Source organism: Perna viridis, chromosome 15 (assembly GCF_037379345.1).
Source record: "Perna viridis isolate PV_CMFRI_1.1 ecotype Kerala chromosome 15, ASM3737934v1, whole genome shotgun sequence".
NCBI lineage: Eukaryota > Metazoa > Mollusca > Bivalvia > Mytilida > Mytilidae > Perna > Perna viridis.
In genome coordinates this window covers 8504078-8529779 of record NC_142459.1, presented here as the reverse complement: position 1 = coordinate 8529779, position 25702 = coordinate 8504078, and the positions used below count along the sequence as shown (strand labels likewise).

The following is a 25702-nucleotide window of genomic DNA, read 5'->3' as shown; positions in this document are numbered from 1 at the left end:
AATGATCAATTCCACATGTATCAGGTATGAATGATCGATCATATCACGTATGAGTGAAGGATTCTCTATTATGTACGGATTATGCCTTTTGTCACGTATGATTGATCAGCTTTATTACGTATTGATGATCGATTCTATTACATATGAATAATCGATTCTATTACATATGGATGATCGATTCGATCACGTATGAATGATCGATTATATATGGAGACCAACTTTTTTCCACACTTCACAATATTGAAAAAAAACTTTAAGATCCATTCCTGACTTTTCAAGACAATTCGTCAGTATGTTTAAGAGTAACCAAGGAAACCAAGATTCAAGCGGAAATCAAAAGTCTCCAGGGACAAAGACCAGACAAAGAAAACAGACACAACAAAGAACAGTCACTACAATAATACATACAAAGTAACAAAAGTAAATGAGCAACTCGAACTCCACTAAAACTGGGAGCATGGACCAGGTGCATCGGTAGGGTTGGCGTCCTCTACCTCTATAGAAACACCCGCCGAGTTGCTCATAAAAAGTCAAGTCCGGGGTAGACGAAAGAGGACATTTCTAATAAATTATGAATAATAATTATAATCTCACAAGATTTACATTTTATCATTATTAAAATATTTGGTTTTTTTTTAAGTAATTCATGTACTTGATGTAAAACAAAGGCGTGGAGGGTGGTATACGGACAGCGCTGTATCAATATTTTGTTTTATTAATACGGCATGCCGTACCTTAACTTCTTGTCAAAAAAAAATGAAAAAAGATGTGGTATTTCATATGGTAACGAATTAAAATAAGTTACATTCGAATGTATTCCCGCCGTACCAATCAGGATAGGATATGTAATTCTCGTTCTAGTTTCATTTTCTTTACCTGAATTTCCGATGTAGAACGTATTGAAAACCGAAGACCTATCTATATTTATTGTTTACTTCCGGGTACTCGAAACGTTGTATAACAATGCAAAATTTTCTAGTTTATATTTTTTTCTTACAATATTTATCATGTAGAAATTGTTATTTGTCATTTTTATAGGGATTTTTTTACACAGAAAGATTTTTGCCCTTAACACTGAACTCAACACTCTCTAAATGACAAATTTCCATGCATTTGAATGATAGATTAGGACTCATTCTAGAGAAATCACGGGGTCACCGTACGAGACTTACATAGCCTATTAAATACGCCTCTGCAAAAATAAACAAAATAAGATTAACTAAACAACCCTTTGGTGACAGATATGCACCATACATTACTCGATTACCTGAAACGACAGAAACAATTAGATCAGGTGAGACGCCATGTATCATTTGATGGTTCCGAAAGCGTCAACATGGTCAAAGTCCGATCAGTAACAAGGGTCTGATTGTTCGTTTTTTTTTGTTTTGTTTTGTTTGTTCTATTTGTGTATTTTGATTTTTGTTTTCTTTTGTCTTTCTTTGTTTTGTTTAGTTAGTGTTTATTTTTGTTTTTGTTTTTGTTTTTTTTTTTGCATCTCTTCGTTTAGTTTTTGCTTAGTTTTGTTTTGTTTTTTTTTTTTGAATAAAAATCGTCAAACATATGTTGAATATTGGAGTACATCAGATAATCTGACTTCACCAACTAAATATCTTTGTGTGGCCTAACTTTAAGTGCAATATTATGACACATCCTGTTCTAAATACATATGACATATATATATATAATAGTTTACATTGGATTCTCCTCTCAAATTCGATGTTGACATTATAATGGACAACAATCCAGTATTCCGTAACGACTACGAATATGATTCCGGATCTCAGAAGAACCTGGTAGTGGATGGTAATTCGTTCTACAGCATAAGTGGCGAGAAAGCGACCTTCTGGGTTCGTAACAGACACTGGTTTTGTCTCGTCGGTGGGTTGGTTGTCGGGTGCCTGTTAACGATATGTATCAGCTATCCATTTTACTCGATGGGGATGGAGAGATTAATGAGTAAGATTTGTTCAAATGTTCCAATCAGTGAGTCACACGGTGAGTACACGTATTTTTTATAATGTGAATGTACACATTTAAAGTAACGAAATCACTCTTAGTACTGTAAACGTATTAATTTTCGCGGTGTATTAGTTTTCGCTATTTTCGCGGCGGGCAGAAAATCGTGAAAAACAGTACCCGTGAAATTGCTTTTAAACACTATATAATGCTTATCAATTTCTATTTTGAAATCTCGAAAATTGATACCCGCGAATATGCTCACTTGACAGAATCCGCGAAAATTAACAATCACAAAATTTAATACGTTCACATATCTCTGAAGACAGCATTTGTTGGGTCAATGTGCAAATTGCTAGACTGTGAAAATATACTGAAAATGTAACAGGTTAATGCCATTGTCTTGTGACTTATATACTGAGCCAGAACAACAGATATTTTTCAGAGGCCTGACTCGTGTTCAAACTTCCTGTTTGTTCATATTTCTGGGATGTCCTTTAGAGAGGTCGCTCACATTTTTGAAGTTTTTTTATTATTTTCTTTAATTAGCATCCATGTTGGCTGGCCTGGACCTTAATTCTTTAATTGAAGAAAACAAGAAGAATTTTTCAATGGAACTTGACGGTAAGATTTATTGCAATACTTCTTTTCAGAATTCAATAGACAGGTGCGCACAATTGTCTTGTTCACTCACCAAATAAATACCTGTCCTAAGTTTGAATTTTGATATCATTCATTTCTGAACAAGCTTCATGATGCAAACGTAGCAGACAAATCGGAAATACATGTAGTAGACAAACGTCCGAAATCAACACAATTAGATTAAGGCAACAAAACGTTACCATAAAGCATGCGTCATTTATCATTAGTTTGTTGAAAGTTTGTGAATTGACCTTGAAATTGATATGACAAAGCAATAAATCGTGCGATAAGAACCAACGCAGGGCAACTTGAAAGATTTTATGGATTGCAAAAGAACTAAAATGTACATCTTGGTAAATGTACTACTACGATGACACGACATTTCCAAATTATAGAAAAATGAGTTTAAACGAGGTAAACGATAAGGTTGATTAGACCAGATTAAATGAAACCAGTGACGGATCAAGGGGAGCACCGGTTCGGACATCCACCCCTTATGCTGATATCGCGGAATTTCAGCGAAAATAAGTGGATAATAACTGGAAACTCTATTTTCGAAACCTTTTGGATCCTCTCTTTTTAAAATTTCCGTATCTACATTTTGTGTACAAAAAGAAACTCTAGTTTTCATGAAAGAGGAATTCTGCAGTTTCAATCGGACGTTACTATGGTGTGCCAATAGATTTATTATTATTTTTTTTTTTGGAGAAAATATCAATCATATATAAACCTTACTTTTTTCAAAGAAGGCCAAGAAAGTGACCTGACCTCAAGCATCAATATCACAAAAAGTCATAAGTGTAAAGTTTATAGTAAGTAATGACGTCATAACAGAAAATAGCATTGTTACGTCATAACTTACGATCAATTTTACACTTATGACTTTTTGTGAAATGGACGCCTGTAGTCCAGTGGTTGTCCTTATTTTTTTTTCTTTATATTAGGTCGAGTCTCTTAAGAATAGTTTCACATTATTTATTTTGGGGCCTTACAGTTAGGCAATCATTGACGACAATGTGATGTCCTGGAGGTGTTTAATTGTTCGTTGCTTGGCTTTTGGTGAATGACTGTCTCATCGGCCATCATATATACTTCATCTACTATTTATATAAAAACGATGAAAATGCAAAACCGGGATGCTTTTGTTATGAAACAAACCATCATATATAAGTAGAATTTGGGTTTCAAACGCAAGGAAGACTTTGATAAAAACACCAGAAATTAACGATTTTTATTTTTTTTTAAATTTTATTTAGCGTATAATGTCGGGAAAAAACAGGGTCGAAAACTGAAAACAGACATGCTTTTTGGTTATTTTTGTCTTACAAAACGTCCGTCGCGCATAGCATTGTCAAGAAGGTAGACCAGGGTTAAGGGACATAACTCTTGAAATCAATGATATGTTTGCAACATATTCAATTTCACCAAAGCCTATAAAGCTTTCATTTGAAATAGAATGAAATTATCCCAAGTTACTTTGATGCTTACGTGAGATTGATGTAAAATGCTTAACACAAACGTTCCATACTTCATTAAGTGTTCAGTGTAATTTTTAAAATAGTACAATACAATAAAATCAGTATGCTTTAAATGTATGAAATAATGGTCAACTCAGCGTTAGTTATGTCTCTGAATGTACGGAGGTAACTTCGTTACTATGGTGATATATCCTCTTCTTATGGGGAGTACCCAAGTTTCTTTTTAAAATTTTATAGAGAGGGTGCGGCAACAGTAGAGGAAGGAAGCAAGTTCCACGAATTCACAACTCGATTAAAAAAAGTTTGTTTTTTTTTCTAATGTCTGTTCTAGACCAGTGTTTCGGTTATTTGTAGTTTTGACCTCTTGTGTTCAATACTTTCAGTTCGAAGAAAATTATCGAAAAGATATTTATATTTACCATAAACACATTTGTGGGTTTCGAACATATCTTGTTGCCACACTCTGAGTAAGGTAAATGTAGGTAACGCGCCTTCTCTGTACTCTCGAAAATAATTTAAGTAGCTGTCGTTGTAAGAATCTTGCAAAAAATGTAATACACACCAAAAAAGGCTACATATTTTTAGTTTTGTAATTAAGTTGCTTTATGGGTCTATATTAAGAAATGTGTAATTATTCATTCAAATCTGCCTGCTCTTAGGAGATAATCAACATTGAAAATCCAATAGATTTGATTGTATTTGAGTGTCATTTACATAGTTGTGTCACTTAATTTTGAAATCTAGAGTGCATTCTATATCATTTTTATCTCCTATGAACACAGGTTATATGAAAAACTGAATGTTAGTTTCTGTTTACTATGGCAATTCGAACAAAATATCAAAAATAAAAATACGTAGGCTTTTTACCCATGAATCACATTTTGCATGATTCTTAGGTGGAGTGCTACTTAATATCTTTTGATAAATATGATGACCACGTTATTGATCCGTATTCTAATATTGGACGCACGCTTGATTTGTATTGTACTGATACCTTCTCAGACTTTTTCCGACGCAGTCAGTAGCCTCGCTTTTTACCCTTTGACCTTACGGACGCTCTTCTGTGGAAACGCAAGTCACCTGATAGCAATTCTGTTTCCCGATTGGCCAAATACTGATAACATAGTAGCGTTCGAAAAAAACTGTAGCGATATTGTGTGCCATGTGTTATTTTCTTGAATGAAAATTATTAGGAAAAAGAAAAATATTTTACCACGTCGGCTATCTTTTTTTTAAGATAGTACTTGTTTAAACATAAGATAAAATATTTCTTTATCAAACCCAAACGTCGGTGCGCTTTCTTTGCGACTTGTGAAATTTGATGTTCGGGGTGCAATTAAGTTATTAAAGATTGTTTTTAATTTCTATCAGGTTATGCGAAATAACCACCTTTGGGCCAGTTTACCCTTCTTCTGATAAACGGAATATTGTTTAATCGGAATGTTGCGTATGTGTATATAACTACGAGGAACTTTTTTTCTCTGCCCTACTTTGCTCTGGTACATGTAATTGTTAAGATATTACAATTCAGAGGGAATTTCTGAATGGATTCTCGACATAAGCAACCAATTTATATGAAAACCACCGTCGTAATCAATCAAATTCGTATACATACATACGTATTTGTATATCATTCGATCACTTAATTTTTTTTTCAGAATCACTTGAAAGGTGGTTAAATGACGTTTTCCTTACGGAAATGTTTCAATTGACAAACAGGAGTATTGAAGGTAATGTGACCATAACAAAAAGACATAGAAAAAAATTGCTTTTGAAATTAAGTGTTAAGCTCTGAAAGAATCAGGCAGTGTGTTAAAAAGGTATGTCAAAAAGCACCATTGAAAAATTAATTTGACTACTCAAAAGGGGGAAAATTTCCATTTAACTTTGGTAATTTGAGTTATAATTTCATTGAATTGTACTGAAAATGAACATTTCAAGGGCAGATAACATTGTTAAAAACCTCATTTTTTTCTAATATTCTATTGAAAAATTTCTTAGCAAATTCAGTGATGCAGAGACCAAATGATGGTCTTTTGGAGTAAAAGTTTATTGTCAGATTGGTGGGTTTTTAACATGTATGTTTCTGAATTTTTTTCCCATTTGCCTGATTCTAACAAAAACTTACACTTTAAGTATACATGTATTTATCATTGACTATATGATACTTAATTGCTATCTCATTTTGATCAGTTTATACAATGTAATAGCTTGGTTAAAAACTTGTTATGTTTATTGCTGATATTTAGTTAAAATTTTTTATAGTAACCAGAGCACCGTGCAGGTCCGGGTATCAAAAGATTAGGCCTGTAGCAGCGGTAAGCTTGTGGTAAAAGGCGACTTAATAGTGCTCAGAACCCTAGCTGAAGCTAGAGGCTCTGCCCACAGAGCAACTGGGTTGTATGCCCCAGGTGGTGGAATGGGATACCCCTGGCGTGTTACATGCTAGGGTTGTCAGGCTATTATACGGAATCCCCGACCGCAAACTATAGTGGTGCACCGTGTTGGGAAAGATGCCACGTTCCTCATGCGTTAAAGAACCCTGCTGTGGTATTCGATAGGAATAGTAACCTATGCGCTCCGCCGCCACAGGAGGCTAAATTATCCGACCCTACCCTCCCTCCCTTTTTCTAGTGGCAATCAAAATTTGTCGACCGCGTTATCCTTGTATTCTATCACTTTTTTCATTTCATCATCATCATTTCATGATCATTTTGTCATCAATTTCATGTTCATCGCCAATAATACGGTCCGTCCATCAGATGGACTAAAGAGAAGTCCTTCAGTTTTTGAACGTACACAAGCTGACATTTTTCATCTATGGAGTTGTCGTCTTTCGGACACATTCACCATATCCATTCTCATTACAATGTAAGCATTAAGTAAGCTCTTCCGCTCTCGATTGGAACCTCCAGAAGTTAGTATTTTCATTAAAGTATCTTCGCTAGCCAAGGTTTCCGGTCCAGTCCCCCTCCCTTCACCCTTGGAAGATTGCAATGGTGACTGGAGGGACAGAACCGGAACCCTTGTCTAGCGAAGATTTAAATCCAGAATCTAACTACTTATTTTTTTAATGAAAGAAATTTCCTGCAACTCATCGATGTATTATATATTAATATTTATCAGTGTCGGGTCCAGAGGAGTTCCGGGTGTGGAAAATTTTGCTAATTTCGTGCAAATGTTTGACAAAAAATGAGAAAATAATGGTCAAGCCAGGCCGCCCCTTTCAAAATCTTCAATCGACTCTGGATCTGCCCATGTATTTGAAGGGTCAACTCACTCGCAATACTTTTTATTTCAGAGATCAGAGCCATTAACGAAAGTGGTAAGGATGTGGAAAGTCTTATACGTAGCCTTCAAGATAAATGTGACAAAGGTATAAAATTTAAAATAATTTATGAAGCTTGAGAATGAAACACAATTTCTGTACGGCACTGCAGTTAAAAAATATTACACGGATAATTCAGCCTCTCTCCGTGTCCGGTTCTCTTCTACTCTCGAAAAGATACGTAATAGAATCGATTAGTCTTACGTGAACAAATAGGGTATGTTCACCCCTTTTTTGTAATCATACATGTATGTAGGTATTACTGTTTATAGATTTGAGATAGTAACTTCCCTCTTTCGTGATGTCGGTCATATTTAGATTAGTATTCATAGAAAAAATCTAATTCAGTCGGCGTCCCTCGAAGACGACTTGAGTTGAGAAATACACACAAAGCTACGCATGGCCAATTCGTCGACGGTGCAACCAAATTGCCAGTAAGCATAATCTGACAATCTGATATCCGTCAGATATTCCAAAAACTGGTCATGCAACTTACAGATCTACTTACATAGTCCTTATGAGGAGCGTTCGTTCGAGGCCTGCATGGATAGTCACGACTAAAAAGGACATTATCCTTAACATTCAGTTCTACTGGTTCTTGCAAAATAAAATTCTATGGAATAAATCAAGGCTCTATTAATCTAAACCGATACAATCGGAGCCACTCAGCCACTTTCACTTCACTAACACTAACCCCGACTGCAATCGGAATTCATTCTTGAATTATTTTCCAGAATTGTAGTGAGACGCAGATCAAATTAGTTCCAATCCACCTAGTGGTGCTAAAAAAATAAAGTTAGATATCATTAGAAATATAAAAAAAACAGTAATCGTTCAGCAATAGTTTTAGAATCGTGTCGAACAAATCCGGACCGATTCTTTTGCCTATTGCGTAGATTTTTTCTGTGTAACGGGAAAGGCTGGGTAGTTTTAATTGAAACAAAAAGACCCTGTATTGTCGAGGCCAACTCTAGAAAGAAACGAACGTTAAATATTGACTGAATTATTCTTTTATTCTGTTTGTGGGTGGGTGGGTTGGGGGGGGGTCGTACCCAGATTGTTCCGTCTCCCCAACCACATTTATTGTTATACACAATATAAAAGAATATAGCTTTATAGACCCTTTCGTATTAAGTTGATGAGCATGCTCTTCCGGTCGGGGGGTAGGGATCAGGTAGAACATTAGAATTTTCCTCGAGGAAGTGTATATTGAGCCTGCTCCTCACATGCTCATCGACTATCCCACAGTTAGTGTAAACATATTTTATTTAGAAATTCAAACATTAGTATAATAACATAAATACAATGTAAGCAAAGGATTCGGAAACGAGCTTTAAACTTTTATAAATCCGTTTCCCACAGTTAGCACAAAATGGTTCATTCTTTCAGTTTAAAGGATTAACTATCTGCTCGTCTGTTCTCAATAATTATTCTGAAACAAAAAATGACTTCTGTCGTGATGTTATTATTATAGAGAGGAGCATTTTAAGAAGTGCCAAGACGGATGTTACAGGCATACGGGAACTCTTGGCATATGCAAGCACTAACGGTATGTTGATTTAAGGAGGTAGACCTAGGGTAAGGGACATACAACATGACATCAGTGATATGTTTGTATTATATTAAATTTTACCAAAGCCTCTAAAGCTTTCGTTTGAAACAGAATAAAATGAATCCACGTTAATTAGATGCTCACATAAGATTGATGTAAAATGCTGAATACAAACGTTCTAATGATTTGTGTCCCTTACCTTAGGTCTACCTCCTTAAAGAGACTTTTACAGATCAAAAAGTTAATTCCCTTTGTTTTAAAGTTTCTTGTGCTTTCTACATAATTTATTCCATTCTTCCCATTTCAGAAAATTACAAACCAACATTTTTTATCTGAAAACATGCGTTCGTAATCTCTAATGGATGCAAATGCTTTTGAAACAAAAGTTGGCATTTTTATACCTCTGCATTGGTCTTCAATGGACATGGGCACCCTCTTATGGAGGTAGAACTAGGGTAAGGGACACAACTCTCACAAATCATCAGAACGTTTGTATTCAGCATTTTACATCAATCTCATGTAAGCATCAAAGTAACTTTGAATGATTTCATTCTGTTTCAAATAAGAGCTTGATAGGCTTTGGTGAAATTAATATAATACTTACAACTTATTTCAAGAGTTTTTTCTAGGTCTACCTCCTTAAATAGCTGTAGTACGACAATACACGTACACGGAAAACATTTTTTTTTTAAATGGAAAGCCAATTGGATCACCTGAGAAAGATCTTTTTTTTAAATGTGTATAACATATTCTTTTCTTGACTACTGTACTTCCGCATAAAATAAAAATAATACCTTATACGTCTCGAAAGGAAATAGACTGTCCCAAAAATAGATTTTTTTTCAGTAATGCTTACCGCGAAATTCGCGAATATCAATTTTATTACAATAAATGACAAGAAAAGTGCACGGACTAAATTTAAGATCGAGGAATGATGTATTGATTTTTGCAAATGTTGGCATTGTAGAGGTGGTTCATTTTTTAAATTATCTTTGCTGTTTGTTGCTTTTAGAGATGCAATATATCACATCGTTTGCTGATACCATTGGAGCTAAACTTCAAACCCTGTCCGCTTCCACTCATGCAGGTAAAGCTAGTTTATTACGAAATGAAACAGTATTAAAACAGAAAAATTTCAACGTATGTTTTTTTTATATGTTTTGAATACACCTGAAAAACAAATGTTTCTCATATGTTTTTCATATGTTTAGGTCCCCATGAAAACATTTGAAAAACATATGTTTGGGACTAAAAAATTAATTCCTGATAAAAATTAAATAAAAATCAAATGGTAAGGATAGGTCTCCCATTGGACTTAAAAAAGAGTAATCAAGGGAACCAAGATTCTAGCAGAAATCAAAAGAATGTAATCCAGAGACAAAGACACGAAATGGAAAATAGACACACACAACAAAGAACATATTAAAATAAACAAGATAATACATAATACATACGCGTACGACATTGAAAACAGACACACGACACAGAACATAAAATAAGCAAGATAATACGTACAAAATAACAAGTGTAAATGAGCAACTCGAACTCCGTTTAAAACTGGGAGTATGGACCAGGTGCACAGGTAGGGTAAGCGTCCTCTGAAAACTGCTTAAACCGAACGTCACGTGACGGTTCTTCCATACCCTATTGCAATGTAACCTGTATTAACTAGACATCTGCTTTAATCGAACAAATCCCTCAGTCCAAAAGAGGTTCTGTTAAAACAGGATTCACTATAAAATAAAGAATTTAAAAAATAGTTTGAATTAGGTTGCTCATACAATCCGATCTTTTAAACTTCTGTAGGACAGGTGGCAACGTCAAAGCTACGAGATGACATCGTTGGTGGATTCGAAGCCTTTTCATTGGGAACAGACTTCAACTTTGGAGGTAAGCCATAGACTTTGGATCTTAGGACTTCATTTAAGTAATTCTAATACAGGGTGGTTTTTTTTAACTATTTTTCTTAAATATAATTTTCTCTGGTGTCAAATGGTTCTATCCCAAACCCACACTGGTTCGACACAGACCACAGTCGTCCCAATGGTGTTGTGACAGCCGATTAACCTCAGAAAGGAAACATCTAGTTATTCAATTCTCCAAATTCTTTCTAATTTAAAACAGGAGCTTAATTAGTTTGCATAGGCAGGTCCAGGAGTGCTGCTTGTGTGCCCCTTTGTGCTCGAAAAATTTAGTTGATGATTTAAAAATAATGGAAATCACTAAAGTCCCCCGACCCCCTTTGCGAACTGGAACCACTCCCTTTTCGGAATTTCTTGGTCTGTTTACTTACCTAAATATATATTCCACCTACAACTATTTTAACAGAATAGCAAAATCTAGGAGCTCCAAATCTGTAATGTCAAAATTCGATAATGGTTTCGCACGGCGATTGCTACATAAAGCTTATTCTAAGGGGGATGTGTTATACTCAGAGTCGCCTTCATTATATTTGAATTTTCTCAGTTGCGATTTTTATAGGGTATTACCCCGCTTCGTCTAAAAATTTTGTTAATTTTAAGTAAAAATTTAGCAAATGGAGAAACTGATAGCATTGAACATATCTTTCACGATTTAAACTTTGTTATGTGTATCCACACCTTAATGTTCATTTTATTTTGTTGTTCAAATACCAAAAAAACCGTCTTTTTGGCTTAATCGTACTTAACGCATAGGGATAAATTTGATTTTTCAAAATTGAAATTTGCTTTCTGTACTTTTTTATAGGATTGAATGTAACTTCTGACGCATGCTTAAAGGATTGTCTGGCCTGGCAGGAGGCTGGTGCCACGGTAGATGGCGTCTTCTGTGTGAAACCTGACAATGGGGACAAGTTTAAGGTCTACTGTGACATGACAACAGATGGGGGAGGTTGGCTGGTATGATAAATGATTTTTAACACAAACATGTACAAGTATCAGTATATGGTCATTTTTTAAATAGATTCAACATAATCATTAAGCATCGTCTTTAAAACCGCTGGTTTTCACTGCAGTCGGATTTAATTTCTTCAGATCTGAAAAATAAGGTAAACTTTGGTCAAGTTTTCCTGACAGATAATATTAAGGAGGTGGACCTAGGGTAAGGGACACAATTCTAACAAATCATTAGAACGTTTGTCTTCAGCATTTTACATCAATCTCATGTAAGCTTCGCTGAAATTTAATATGATATAAACATATCATTGATTTCAAAAGTTATTTCCCTTACCCCAGGTCTATCTCCATAAATAGAATTATTTACAGAAAAGTGAAAACCAGGTACCAAAATTCACAATATGATACGCGATCTGACATGTGCCATGTACCTTTTATGGAGGGTAGCATAATTAAATGTAAGTGTTTGTAAGAATCAGGTAAAATGGGAAAAATCAGAAACATGCATGTCAAAACCCCACCAATCTGACAAACATGCATGTTAAAACCCCACCGATCTGACAAACATGAATGTCGAAACCCCACCGATCTGACAAACATGAACCGATCTGACAAACATGACTGTCGAAACCCCACCGATCTGACAAACATGAATGTCGAAACCTCACCGATCTGACAAACATGATTGTCGAAACCGCACCGATCTGACAAACATAAATGTCGAAACCGCACCGATCTGACAAACATGAATGTCGAAACCCAAGGATGCTTTCTCTATATGAAAACAAAATTATTTGATCTCAGAAATTTTTCAATACAATGTTTGAAAAAGAGGTTTTTGATAGAGTTATCTGTCCTTGAAATGTTCATTTTCAGTTCATTTCAATGAAATTATACTCAATGCACCAACATGATACGAAAAATATTGTCTTTTTCCCTTGATTATGATAGTGCAAATGGTCAAATTACACTATCAAAATGATAGTTTTTTTCATATCACGTTTCACCGACAGCCTGATTCTTACAGGTACTGACACTTAAACATTTAATTCAATTAGATTGCAAAAATTCACAAAAAATATTACAAATGCTTAAATACTGTTATGTTCCTTTTTGAAGAGACAGTGAACCAGTTTGTATGATATGCGAGTTATTTCCTTATTCAGCCAATCTCGGGTGATTCCGGTGACCTACATGGACGTACGGAATCGACCGAGTTAAGACGAGTGTTATTTCGTCTTATAACAAGAAAGTGCAACAAGAATACTTATATACACGTATTCCGTTGAAGGTTTTCCAAAAAAGGATTGATGGAACTGTTAACTTCTTCCTCGGTTGGCAAGAATATGAAGATGGCTTTGGGGATGTTGCAGGCGAATATTGGTTAGGTAAGTCAGTCGTTTAGCGTACACAAAGAGAGATACATGTACTTATAAACGGTTCAGTTCTGGATATAAATTTGTTTCACAAGTATAAACAAATTTTTATACTTTGTCATAAACAAAGAGCAGACATTAGAGTAAAAATATATCCCCGTCCCTCGTAGGAAAAGCCGAAATCATAAAAATTTTAAATTCTAATTCGAGTTCGTTGCACTAGTTTAGGTATTTCTAGGTATTTAGGTATTTAGCCCTTTCGCTGTAATATAATTGTTCATTTAACTGTATTCTGAAATTTTAGTCGTTTTAAAACGGTGAGTAATTATCAAGACTATTACCACTGTTCTCTAACAGACTGTAGTTAAGTTCTGTCGGGTAGTGCTCACTGAGCTAAAAAAAAAAAAAATTGCTGAAAAGGCCGAGTTTTTTTGTTGTTGTTTTTTTTTTTCTTGCGATTTTACGATTTGTTTTAGTTCATTTTGTGTGATTTGTACAAAAATTTACTTTGAAATTCTTCTTTTTTTTCAGGAAATAAGTACTTACATAGATTGACACAGGTTCCAACGGAGCTGAGAGTTGACCTCATGGACTGGGATGGAGAAAAGAGATATGCCAAGTATTCCAGCTTTAAAATTGGCGACGCAGGTTCAAAGTACCGCCTAGATGTTGGAACATACTCTGGGAATGCAGGTAGATTATGTACATTGTTAACTGAATGCTTTGTTAGAGTTCCAACTTAGATCCTATATTTTGCACAATTTAGCGTAAATAGCAATGGCGGATCTAGGAGGAAATCCGGTGGTTGGAATTCCTTTTTTTCAAAAAAAATTGTATGATTATAAATATTATTTACAATAATTTTCAAAAATATCAAGCATTGTTTTCATTAGACATGGTGCTTAATTAAAGACAAATCGTTCGTGTCCTTAAAAAAGGACTATTACAGAGCAGGGTCTGTTCGATTGGTAAATCGTTCTTGTCCTTGAAAAAGGACTGGTACAAAGGATCTGTTCGATTGGTAAATCGTTCTTGTCCTTAAAAAAGGACTAGTACAAAGCAGGATCTGTTCGATTGGTAAATTGTTCTCATCCTGAAATGCATGAAATATCATCAATGGAATGTTAAACAAAAATAAATCTATCAATAAGTTACATGCACTAAATATTTCTAAATTAGTTTAAACATATTTTATTTCATATAGTCGTAAATGTGATAACATACATACAAATATAATATATATGGGATCCAGAAACAAGCAAAGCTATGCTTTTATAAATCTGTCTCCATAAGAACCAGCATGATATAATTGACATATTTTTACATGCTCAATGACAAATACATTGAATAAAATATAGCACAGTTTAAGAACTTGTAAAGAATTCAGTTGAAAAGATAAAGTGAAGGAAAACAATTACAAAAAGAAATGTATATATTGGAATAATCAGTATATTTCCAAGAGAAGAGAGAGAGAAAAAAATTACTCCCTAAATTGTTCATTTTGTGGTTATAAGTTCTTCGAACAGAGCGAATCCATAAAGTCATCATGAGGTGTGCAGGTCTAGTCCAGAAAACAATTAAAACGGCCGGAAACTATAATTTGGCAAATATTTATAATAAAAAAATCGGCTACTGTCGATAAAGTTGGTGGTAGAACTTCAGTTGTTACATTTGCAAGAAATGAAAAATGTCTACTTTATGAAGTTACAGAGAAATAACACTTTCTGCGATAATACCACCTGACAATAACAAAGAAGGCAATTGCTTTGTCAACAAGTTATTTCATAGCACTTAAAGACAGCATTTTTCTAACTTCAATTTCTTGAAATTCAGGAGACTCGCTGGAATATCATCATGGGGTCAAATTCAGTACAAAAGACGTCGACAACTCAGACGGACGACACACATGCGCATTACGTAACAAGGGGGCGTGGTGGTACAAGAGATGCAGTCATTCTTCATTAAACGGGGAGTATCTGGAGAGAAGTGTCCAACAAAACACGGGAATTAATTGGCAGGATTTTAAGGGAGACTATTACTCCCTTAAACGATCATCCATGATGTTGCGCCGGACGTAAATATAGAATACCCATGCTTTCCCTGAAAGTCACCCGAACAATCTATAGATATTTTTTTTTGTCTTTTGATAATGTGATATTGCACCAAGGCAATAAATGAAGAATACTTGAAATTATATGTTATTTATTTTACAAAACAATCGGTCTGTTTTCTTCCAAGATTCTGGTAGTGTGTAGGTCTATTGTCATCATTCATAATTCCATATCAATAATTTGTATATTTGTTTTTATTGTGACAACCTCCAACGATAGAAATGGTTTAAAGTCAGAAATGGACCAGTTCATCCTGAAATGGATAGAAAAACTAACTGATTTATAGGTGTGTTTAATTAGGGACTTTCCCTAGTTTAATTATGTACTATTTTTTCCTCAGTGATCCGATTAAAAAGGGGAAGGATTTTTTACGTGGGCTGCGATAACCCCCGTGCACCCCCACTCATCAACCAAAATATGACTTTCTGGTACGTTTTGTACCCTTATACCTCCTATTCACGATTTTTTGTGGACAAAAAATAAACTAAGGCATTTTTTTTTTATTTTTTGGCTACATTTTATACCTCATTGAGGCAAAAACCCATTTTTTACGTTTTTTTAATCTTCGAACTTCTTCTTTCTACGCCAAAGTAATTTAACCCCGCCGCATTTTTTTTTTGCGACTCTCTAAAGTCAGGAATGTCTGACCTCGGTACGTCTTGTTTCGTTTTAACTGTCAGTTTCCATTTATGTTACTTGAGCCAGATGAATTAAAAAACAGAGTTAAATATGATCTATTTACAACAATAAGCTTGTGTTTAAATACGTTTGAATTCGATCCCCGTGCTTTTCTTCTATCCCCTATTTTGCAATATGTCGATTATTTGAGGCGTAAAAATTGAAACGATCGACATTAGTTGATTCAGTACATGAGTACTTTGATTTTAAACTTCCTCCCTTTTTTTTTTGTTTTTGTTTTTGTTTTTGTTTTTTTTTATACAGTTTTTAACTTCCTTACATGTATGATAAATGTGTTCCTTCTGTTGCTGCTTGTCTAGGTATAAACACATGTTGATCCGATCCGACAGTAGCTGTTCAATCACACTTATCTGTACTATCCCTGTAAAATAACAACTGCATTATTATATAGTAATACTGACTGTAAATATGACAATAGTATACACATGTATTGTATATTTAGTTAAAATAGTTAACTATAAATATATGTGTGTATGTCATGAATACGTCATACATGTACAAGTATATCTACATATAAATGCTACCAAATCTGATTTAAAGAAGGTCGACCCCTAGGGTAAGGGACACAACTCTTACAAATCAGAGGAACGTTTGTATTCATCAATTGACACAAATCTGATCTTAGCATCAAATTAACTTTGATTGATTTCATTCTCCTTCAATTGAAAGCTTGATAGGCATTGGTGAAATTGAATATGATACAAACATAATTATCAATGATTCCAAGAGTTATGTCCTTTACCCTAGGTCTACCTTCTTAAGACACGGTTGCCATACGACAATTGAAATCAATAATGAAACTATAAGATAGTACATTTTACTTTCTGCATTGTACGTTCTATATTACCACCTTTGACCTTCTTTGTTTACATTCACATGTATACTTTTATTGTGTACATGCGCTGTGTCTTCAAGAAAAAAATTAAGTTTAAGTGGATCACTTCTATATGCGACTTCAGATAAAAGTAATTTTTACTCTTTATAGAACTAGAAACACTTACATGTACCATAAAAACAGTATGCATGATCCAATTTTAAACCACAAAATATCATCAGTGCACCGACGTTTACCACCAGATTCAGAATTTTTTAAAACTTATCCATCCAAAAATATCCTCGTTTTACAAATCTGTCAAACAAACGAGGCACGATCTACACTTGCTGTTTTCTATTCACCATATAAGTAGAAAGCAATTTTACAAGTCATATGTTATCAACGCGTGAATGTCGTTCATATTCGATCGTTCATATTCGATCATTTTCCGTATCAGAACCAATAATGGCCTATTGTAGTTATTTACCCCCCGACAGACGAAAATCTCAATGAAATGGGAGATATTCAACTTGGGTAGGTTTCTGCCTGTAAGTACAAATATATGGGCAACTTTTTCGCTGTACATGTGTATAATGTTTTTGTTGCCAGCTGCAGTCTGCCCTGTAGTTTGAGGGTTTCGTTTATTGAAGACTCTGGTGGCCTTGAGGTGATATTTTTCATCTTGGTGGGGTTGTTATCTCTTTGACATATTCACCATATCCACTCTCGTTATATTTAAGGAACTGCGTGATAGCCCTAGTCCAGTTTTAGTTCTTTCGTATTGTGCGATTTGTTTTTGTTTTTATCTGTTGTCTGCGTTTGGTTGTCCTAGGTTTTGTCCTTTGTACCTTCAGTATTGTTACTTTCTCGTCGTTGGAAACCCACTACTGACTGCGCTTCGTACCTGATGGAGAGATGCCCGAAGCGTAGTCAGCCGTGGGTTTCCGACGATGCTACATGTACTTCCTCGGTCTCTAAGGCAACAAGGACAACCTGCAAATGTTTTCTTGCACTGTGTGGCAACAGACTACAGTATCGGAATCAGATATTTTGAAAAAGGGATCCGATTACTAGCCTAAGGAGTATTCCCTTCTGCCCCCTCCCCTACTCATTCCCCTTGAATCAAAGTCCATTGATATGTTGAAAAGATTTTCATAGGGACGCGATATCTTTTTGGATGCAACTTCTAACTTCTGGTTTGACGACTTAATTTAGAAATGGGGTATATTTAGTGAGATTTGCTCACATTTGCAGTCGAATAATGGCATGGCGCTGTCGTACAGCGTCCGTGTTCAATTACAACGTAGGTGTCTAGACAGTTATTTGAATATGTAGAATTTATACCACAGAGTGTCATACCACAAATGGAAGACTGTGGTTGTTTTTCGGGGTTGAAATGATTAGAAGTTAGATGATACTTCAATTCTGGTAAAATTCCCATCCTGTGTCAAATGTTTAATCGCAATCCAGATTCTGAGCTGTACAAACTTGAATGTTTTGTCAATATTTTTCCATTTTGTTCAGTGTTCAAATTCTGTTGCCCCGTGCAGATCCGGGTGTTAAAAGAATAGGCCTGCAGCAGCGCTAAGCTTGTCGTAAAAGGCAACTAAATAGTGCTCAGAACCCTAGCCGGGGGCTAGGGCGCTTTGCCCACAGAGCAACTGGGATGTGTACCCCAGGTGGTGGAATGGGGTACCCCTGGCGTGTTAGATGCTGGGGTTGTCGGGCTATAATACGGAAAACCTGACCGCAAACCATGGTGGTGCACCGTGTTGGGAAAGATGCCACGTTCCTCGCACATTAAAGATCCCTACTGTGGTATTCTCCCGGAGTAGGAGCCATAGGGCTCCGCCATAGGAGGCTAAATTGCCCGACCCTACCCACCTCCCCCTATTTCCAGTGGCAATCAAAATTTGTCGACTCCATTGTCCATGTGTCCCATCCCTTTTTCATTTCATCATCATTTCATGTTCATTTTATCATCAATTTCATGTTCACCCTCTGAATATAGCTGAATATTACTGCTCGGACGTTAAACCCCAACAAACAAACAAACAAATTCTGTTGTCGTATCAAGCTGCGCACTGCGAAGCATTTTATTCCAGTTGTTTTAAGTGAAATTAGTCAGTAGCCTTTAAATCAGTAATTGAGCACATGCGTAAAAAGTATGATGCTTGAAGCATTGCGAGCATCGAAAGAAAAATGCAGTGAAAGATGTATAAACCGAATGCTGAATAAAACTTAAGACCTGTCCAGACCATATTTCTTTTTGATTTTTTTTATTATTCAATACACTTTGAATCTGTTTAAAACGACCACCTTCCTAAATCGTACAATACCTTCAGTCCCAAAGAAGTTTGTTTAAGGACGTAGACCTGTGTAAGGGACACAACTCTTACAAATCATTGGAACGTTTGACCGTATTCACCATTTTACATCATTCTCATGAAAGCATCAAAGTAAGTTGGACTGGTTTCATTCTGTTTCAAAGGAAAACTTGAAGGTTTCGTGAAATTTAATATGATACAAAATATCACTAATGCCAAGAGCTATGTCCCTTACCCTAGGTCTATCTCCATCAGATGGGTTACACTGTAGTAGTAAAATTGTAAAATTGTATTATAATGAACTATAAATGGATACCAACATGTAATAATACGTGCACAAGTGACATTTATCAATATATAGTAGGATGAGTGTTAAAGGTGAAGTGTGACATTTCACAATTACTATCGGTTAGAAATATTTTGCTACAGTCTGCATTGCATAGTAAGGAACGAAATTACATATACATGGAAATGGCGAAGATTTATCTACTTGTATTTTTCGGTAAGTCATTAACATAGGAAATAATTTATCGAAAATTCAGAATATCATTGGTTTACCATGTATATCGTTTTAGGGATTATTGTTTTTAATACAAAACGCTAGGACAGCCTGGTCATATTTTTAAGGTAGTCCGAGGGTCCATTTACTGGATATCTTCCTTCAGTGTACTTTCGAACAATAACCCCCCCCCAAAAAAAAAAAACAAAAAACAAAAAACAAAAAACAAAACAAAACAAAACAAAAAACAAACAAACAAACAAACGAACGAACAAAAAAACAAAAACAAAACAAAACAAAAACAACAAAACAAAACAATGGTATACAGCTGCCGTCCTCGTCCGAGTATTGATAAAACGAGAATTTGCGTCGGTTATCTTTGTTTTAAAGGCCGTGTTTGTTTTATTTTAAGCATTGTTTTCTAGTTGATCTTAAAAGCCAAAAAAAGAAAACAAAACAAAAACAACAGATTTTGAAGTGATATCAGATGCTCCAGGAGGGTAGCCTTTTGGGGTCTGCTGTAATTACTTTTTATTTAGATTCTGAGTCCCGTTTTTTTAAATTGGCCCAAATTGGGATAAGAATCGAACTCGGCGAGATTTCATCAAAAACATCTATCTTGGAACTTTGATTTAAACCTAACCATGTATTAAGATGTTCGATTTTGAGGAATAATCATTTATGATTGATAAATGTCCAATCTCATAGACCACATGCTACATGTGCAAGGCCATTATGATAAAATATTTGCTTGATGTTCCTCTACTCACAGCTCAGAACAATGATAGATATATGTGCGTGTAAGTAGGTAGAAATAAAATTGCACTTTATGAACAGCACCAAAATCTGTAAGTATCCCTAAAACTAATATTTATGATTACTAGCGGTTATGATAAAAGCTTTTTTTTATGATAAGGTAGGAAACCTTCACAAACATATCATTAATCATGCCTTTAGACTTCCATGCCATGTAATTTTAATCACATTCTTAAGTTCACAGATTTTACATGCTCTGTGTCGATACTTGCTACAACGCGATCGTATCAACCTGCAATTCGCAAACATCTTTTGTATCTTAAGTTTTTATTGTGTGCTTAATAGCATTAAAACCTATGATTTTTCATACTCAATTAAAATCCCGACTTAAAACATTATACATCGTTGTTTTTTTTCAAACAAGATGGTACACTTAGATACAAATATATAGTTCTTGGTAGAGATTCCTCATACTTTGTAAGAAACAATTCCAAATAATTACAAACTGCTGAAATTTTTAATCGACAACATATTTGTCCAGTGTGGTGGACACGTTTTCAACAAACGGTCGGCATTCCGATGGGAACAAATTGTGCTCCTCTACTTGCTGACCTATTCCCTCACTCTTATGAGGCTGATTTTATACAGTACCTGAACCGATCCGTGCAATAAAAACTGCGATCGGTCATCGATCACCGATCAGTCATCGATCCGTCACAGCGATAAATTAAACCGGTGATCGCATCACGTGACCACAGAGTGGTCACTGTATTTTATGTTTTTTGTTGTTTTCTCGGTAAATTTTATACATATTTGCATAATGCAATAAACTTAAACATCAATTTATACTTTTTTTGACATTTCTTTTATTTAAACAGATCATTCGTCATTTTACATAACAAAATTGCGATCTGATCGGTCACTAGTCATCGGTTATCGATCTGTCACGATCAATCAATCAGCGGTCACTGATCCGTCGAATCGTTGCGCTGATCGGTTCAATGACTGTTACAGTAACTGATCTGATCTGAAAGAAAGAATATTGTTTAGCTAGATCCTTTAATCTCAATTTCCGCTATATAGATGACGTATTATCTCTAAACAATCCTAATTTCGGGGATTTGATACAAAACTTCTACCCAAAAGAACTTGAGATAAGGATACTACAGAAACTGTGAAGTCAGCCTCATATCTTGACCTTCACTTAGAAATCAATGGTAAAGGACAACGATGGACCAAACTTTCCTTTCATCTGTGGCAACTTTCTTTTACCACCTGCGTATGAAGTGTTCATATCACCACTCATACGTTATGTCAGAGCTTGCCGAAACTTTGCAGACTTTTTGTATCGCGCTAGAATTTTAAAAAATAGGTTTCGGGAACAGGGTTATGTTGCTACAAAATTGATGTCATCACTACAGAAGTTTTACGGTCGTCATCATGAACTTGTTGATCGATATGGTGTATGCATCTGCGCCGTGAATAATGATTTATTCAACGTGTCATAGTTTTCCTTTCCTCTTTCGTCTACCCCGGACTTGACTTTTTATGAGCAACTCCGCGGGTGTTTGTAGAAAAGCAGAAGACACTTACCCTACTGGTGCACCTGGTCCATGCTCCCAGTTTTTAGTGGAGTCCGAGTTGCTCATTTGTTTTTTTTTTTTTACTTTGTATGTCTGATTTTAGTTTCTTCATGTTCTTTGTTGTGTATGTCTGTTTTACATGTCTGGTCTTTGTCCCTGGATTACATTCATTTCATTACCGCTATAACCTTGGTTCCCTTGATTATTCTTTCATCGGTAACTATATTCATCGTGTTTACATGTTCAATTATTTTTCTCAACAGGAGTGTTTAAAATACCAATAAATGATAGCACTCATCTTATCGATGTTTCAACCACTGTAGAGGAGAAAATCTCTATTATTTCTGGTTCTCGTGAAAGACAGTCAAGACACACACTTGTTCCACGTGACCTGATTAAAATGGACGATGGGGAAGATCTCAAAGAGGTAGACAGAGAGATAACATCAACTGGTACTGTTTCTCATAAATATCAGGAATTTTATAATGGAATTCCAATTTACGGATCATTTGCAACAATCGAAACTGACAGGATTACACGTGCATATACTGGACAAGCCGACGGCCATGTACTGACACACATTAAATCCGATGTCAAAAGTATTGTCCCAAGAATGTCAGAAAAAGAGGTGCTAATTATTTCTAAACAAGATACTTTAAGAAAACATCCAGGTTGCAAAATAGACAGAGAAGAGACTAAACTGTTTATCTTTCTTACTGGTAATGGGACGGCAGTTTTGGCTTACAAAGTTTCATTCCGTTTTACAATACAACATCTTTTTGGAAGACCGGGATATTTTGTTGATTCTTTTACTGGGAAAATTTTAAAGACATTCTCGGAAATGAAAAGCTTTCAGTTAAAATCGACTGGAGGTAATGCCAAAGCGGGAAAACACAAGTACGGCGTTGATATGCCATATCTTTTAGTCGAAAGACATGGCGATTATTGCACCTTACGAAATGACTATGTTAGTGTTTATCATATGCACAATTCTGAAGAAGAACCAACAGTGCCATATACCTTCAATTGCACTTCCGGTATCCACGATGCAACTAATGGCGGCTATTCACCTTTAAGTGATGTTTTCTACTACAGCACAGAAGTTTTCTTAATGTTTAAGAAATGGATAAACCTGTATCCCATAAATGATCTTCCTTTAAAAATGTATGTACACCATGGCGTCAATGATTCCGCGCATTATGATCCGAATATAAATGCCGTAATTATTGGTGACGGAATACCTCAATATGCACATCCTTACGCTGCACTTGATGTGGTTGGACACGAAATAGGCCACGCCTTTTCTGACATTTTCCCAAAGCTTGAATATGATAACCAATCCGGGGGACTGTGTGAATCTTTGGCTGATATCATCGGAGAAGCTTCCGAGTGGTATGTCTATCATAGAGTCGATTCATTCTCTGGAAAAGACATTTACGTCCACTACGACGGTCGTAAATTATGTCATCAAGATACCGACGGCAGATCGATCATAAACGTCCACGATTTTGAAGAGGGTATGAATGTGCATTATGCAAGTGGCGTATTTAATAGATTTGCGTGCGAGTTGAGTGCAACATTAACGTGGAAAGATATTTTTAGAATATTTACTTATGCTGGTCGGTTCTACTGGTGCGAAACCACAGATTTTGTCGAAGGGGGGTGTGGTGTTCTCAAGGCTGCCTATGATTTAGGCTACGATTTAGGCCCATTTGAAATTGGTCTTCGTAACATAGGCTTAGTTCCTTGTAGCATTGAAAGTCACATACGTTTGATAAGCGAATACACAGAAATAAAGGATTTGACTGTAGATTCAAAAAACAGGGGAATTCTCTTTAAAGTAGATTTTAGAAAGCTGAATAAAGATATTAACGATAATGTCAAAATGGTCCAAATTTTAACCAGTGGTGGCAGTGGTGACGTGGACCTACTAGTTGGGTTTGGAGCTCATGTTTCAAAGGATGATGCTTTATACATGTCGGCTCTAACAGGCAACGCTGAGATTCTCTACATAGAACAGTTTTTCGTTGTCAAAATTCTGTATCTAAAACTTATTCCTAAACACTCGCATTTTACAGGGGTAACACTCATTGCAAATGCTCTATGAATTACAACAATTATATTCATTATTAAACTATCAGTAATTTGTTATAAATTATGGCATTTTTTGTATGTAAGTGGTGCAAGGCTTCAATAGTAGAGTAGAATTATCCATTCATTCGTAAAATTAGTCCAGTTACTATTTACAGCGCATACAATATTGATGTTCAGGGGATAGAGATAAAAATAACAATCACCTAATGAACTTTTTAGTGGTGGACTGGAAATTTGAATATATATTAAGTTAATAATTTATTTTCTTTTTGATATAAGTAACAATAAAAATGCTAAAGGGAGTTCACCAGGTTATTATTGTTTAATCAGCGGAAGAACAAATCTATTCCCTGAACATCACCGTCGTACGAGTTATAATGAAACATGTAACAAACATTAACCTTGAACAAAATTGATGAACTCTGCATTAAAACAACGACAACTTGTTACGAATTCGGACATTGAACCCTAAAAACAATGAAAATGGTTAATCGTTCATACAAAACAAAATCCTGAATAAACAATAGTTCCAATTATTTAAAACAAAACCGGGATAGACAGTTGATTTCTCAAAGGAAAACGGAAAACTGTCGACCTGTCAAAGAAGTAAACAAAAACTATCGACATGTCAAAGAAATAAACAAAAAAAAAACAAAACTGGTCGACCTGTCAAAGAAGTAAACAAAAACTGTCGGCCTGTCAAAGAAGTAGACAAAAACTGTCGACCTGTCAAAGGAATAAACAAAAATATCGACCTGTCAAAGAAGTAAACAAAAACTGTCGACATGTCAAAGAAATAAGCAAAAAATATCAACCTGTTAGAGAAATAAACAAAAACTGTCGACATGTCAAAGAAGTAAACAAAAACTATCGACCTGTCAAAGAAATAAACAAAAACTATCGACCTGTCAAAGAAATAAAAAAAAATCGACATGTCAAAGAAAAAAAAAAACTGTCGACATGTCAAATGAATAGACAAAAACTGCCGACCTGTCAAAGAAAAAAACAGAAACTGTTGATATGTCAAAGAAATTTTTAAAAAATATCAACCTGTCAAAGAAATAAACAAAAACTGTCGACCTGTCAAAGAAATAAGCACAAATTGTCGACTTGTCACAGAAATAAAAAAAAACTGTCGACCTGTCAAAGAAATAAGCACAAATTGTCGACTTGTCACAGAAATAAAAAAAACTGTCGACCTGTCAAAGAAATAAATAGAACTGTCGACCTGTCAAAGAAATAAAAAAACCTATCGACATGTCAAAGAGATAAACAAAAATCGTGAACCTGTCAAAGAAATCCTTAAAAAACATATACCTGGCAAATGAAGCATATAAACATTACATCTGTCAATTCCTAAAATCCGTCTTTACATATCAAATGTATCCCGTAACCCCTCGACCTGTCAAATGTTCCTAAAATCCGTCTTTACATATCAAATGTATCCCGTAACCCATCGACCTGTCAAATGAACCATGAAAACCGTAGATCGTTGAAGAAGATCTCAGAATTAAAAAATAGAGAACTGTCGAAAAAAGTGCTTGAACAATTCATTTACTTAGACCTGTCTAAAAATATTGATGGATAAACCTTTAATTTATCTGTCAA

General features: G+C 35.2%; 2 protein-coding genes and 1 long non-coding RNA gene across 3 annotated transcripts; 2 read left to right on the top strand and 1 right to left on the bottom strand.

Moving 5' to 3' along the window:
- Positions 1–15402, top strand: LOC148596815 (uncharacterized). The gene is made up of 12 exons (XM_088563253.1): positions 1–24; positions 1692–1998; positions 2509–2583; positions 5738–5809; positions 7381–7455; positions 8882–8956; positions 9972–10046; positions 10766–10849; positions 11687–11838; positions 13127–13223; positions 13743–13904; positions 15045–15402. Exons 1-12 carry the CDS (start codon positions 16–18, stop codon positions 15287–15289), a joined length of 1428 nt encoding a protein of 475 aa, XP_088419379.1. The 5' UTR covers positions 1–15; the 3' UTR covers positions 15290–15402.
- Positions 15403–15434: 32 nt separating this feature from the next.
- Positions 15435–17159, bottom strand: LOC148596814 (uncharacterized). The gene is made up of 3 exons (XR_015918994.1): positions 17023–17159; positions 16281–16382; positions 15435–15575 (listed from the first exon to the last, which is right to left on the bottom strand). It is a non-coding gene; the product is annotated as an uncharacterized LOC148596814 (long non-coding RNA).
- Positions 17160–19513: 2354 nt separating this feature from the next.
- Positions 19514–24155, top strand: LOC148596813 (uncharacterized). The gene is made up of 2 exons (XM_088563251.1): positions 19514–19664; positions 22264–24155. The coding sequence occupies exons 1-2, from the start codon at positions 19628–19630 to the stop codon at positions 24105–24107; spliced, it is 1881 nt and encodes a 626-aa protein (XP_088419377.1). The 5' UTR covers positions 19514–19627; the 3' UTR covers positions 24108–24155.
- The last annotated feature ends 1547 nt before the right edge of the window (positions 24156–25702 follow it).

Excerpts from the sequence above, each read along its gene's own strand:
- LOC148596813 (XM_088563251.1), top strand. The coding sequence starts at position 19,628 with ATGGAAATGGCGAAGATTTATCTACTTGTATTTTTCG. Across the intron at positions 19,665-22,263 it reads TTATCTACTTGTATTTTTCG|GAGTGTTTAAAATACCAATA; the intron begins GTAAGTCATTAA and ends TTTTCTCAACAG.
- LOC148596815 (XM_088563253.1), top strand. Across the intron at positions 2,584-5,737 it reads TTTTTCAATGGAACTTGACG|AATCACTTGAAAGGTGGTTA; the intron begins GTAAGATTTATT and ends TTTTTTTTTCAG. Across the intron at positions 13,224-13,742 it reads TGCAGGCGAATATTGGTTAG|GAAATAAGTACTTACATAGA; the intron begins GTAAGTCAGTCG and ends CTTTTTTTTCAG.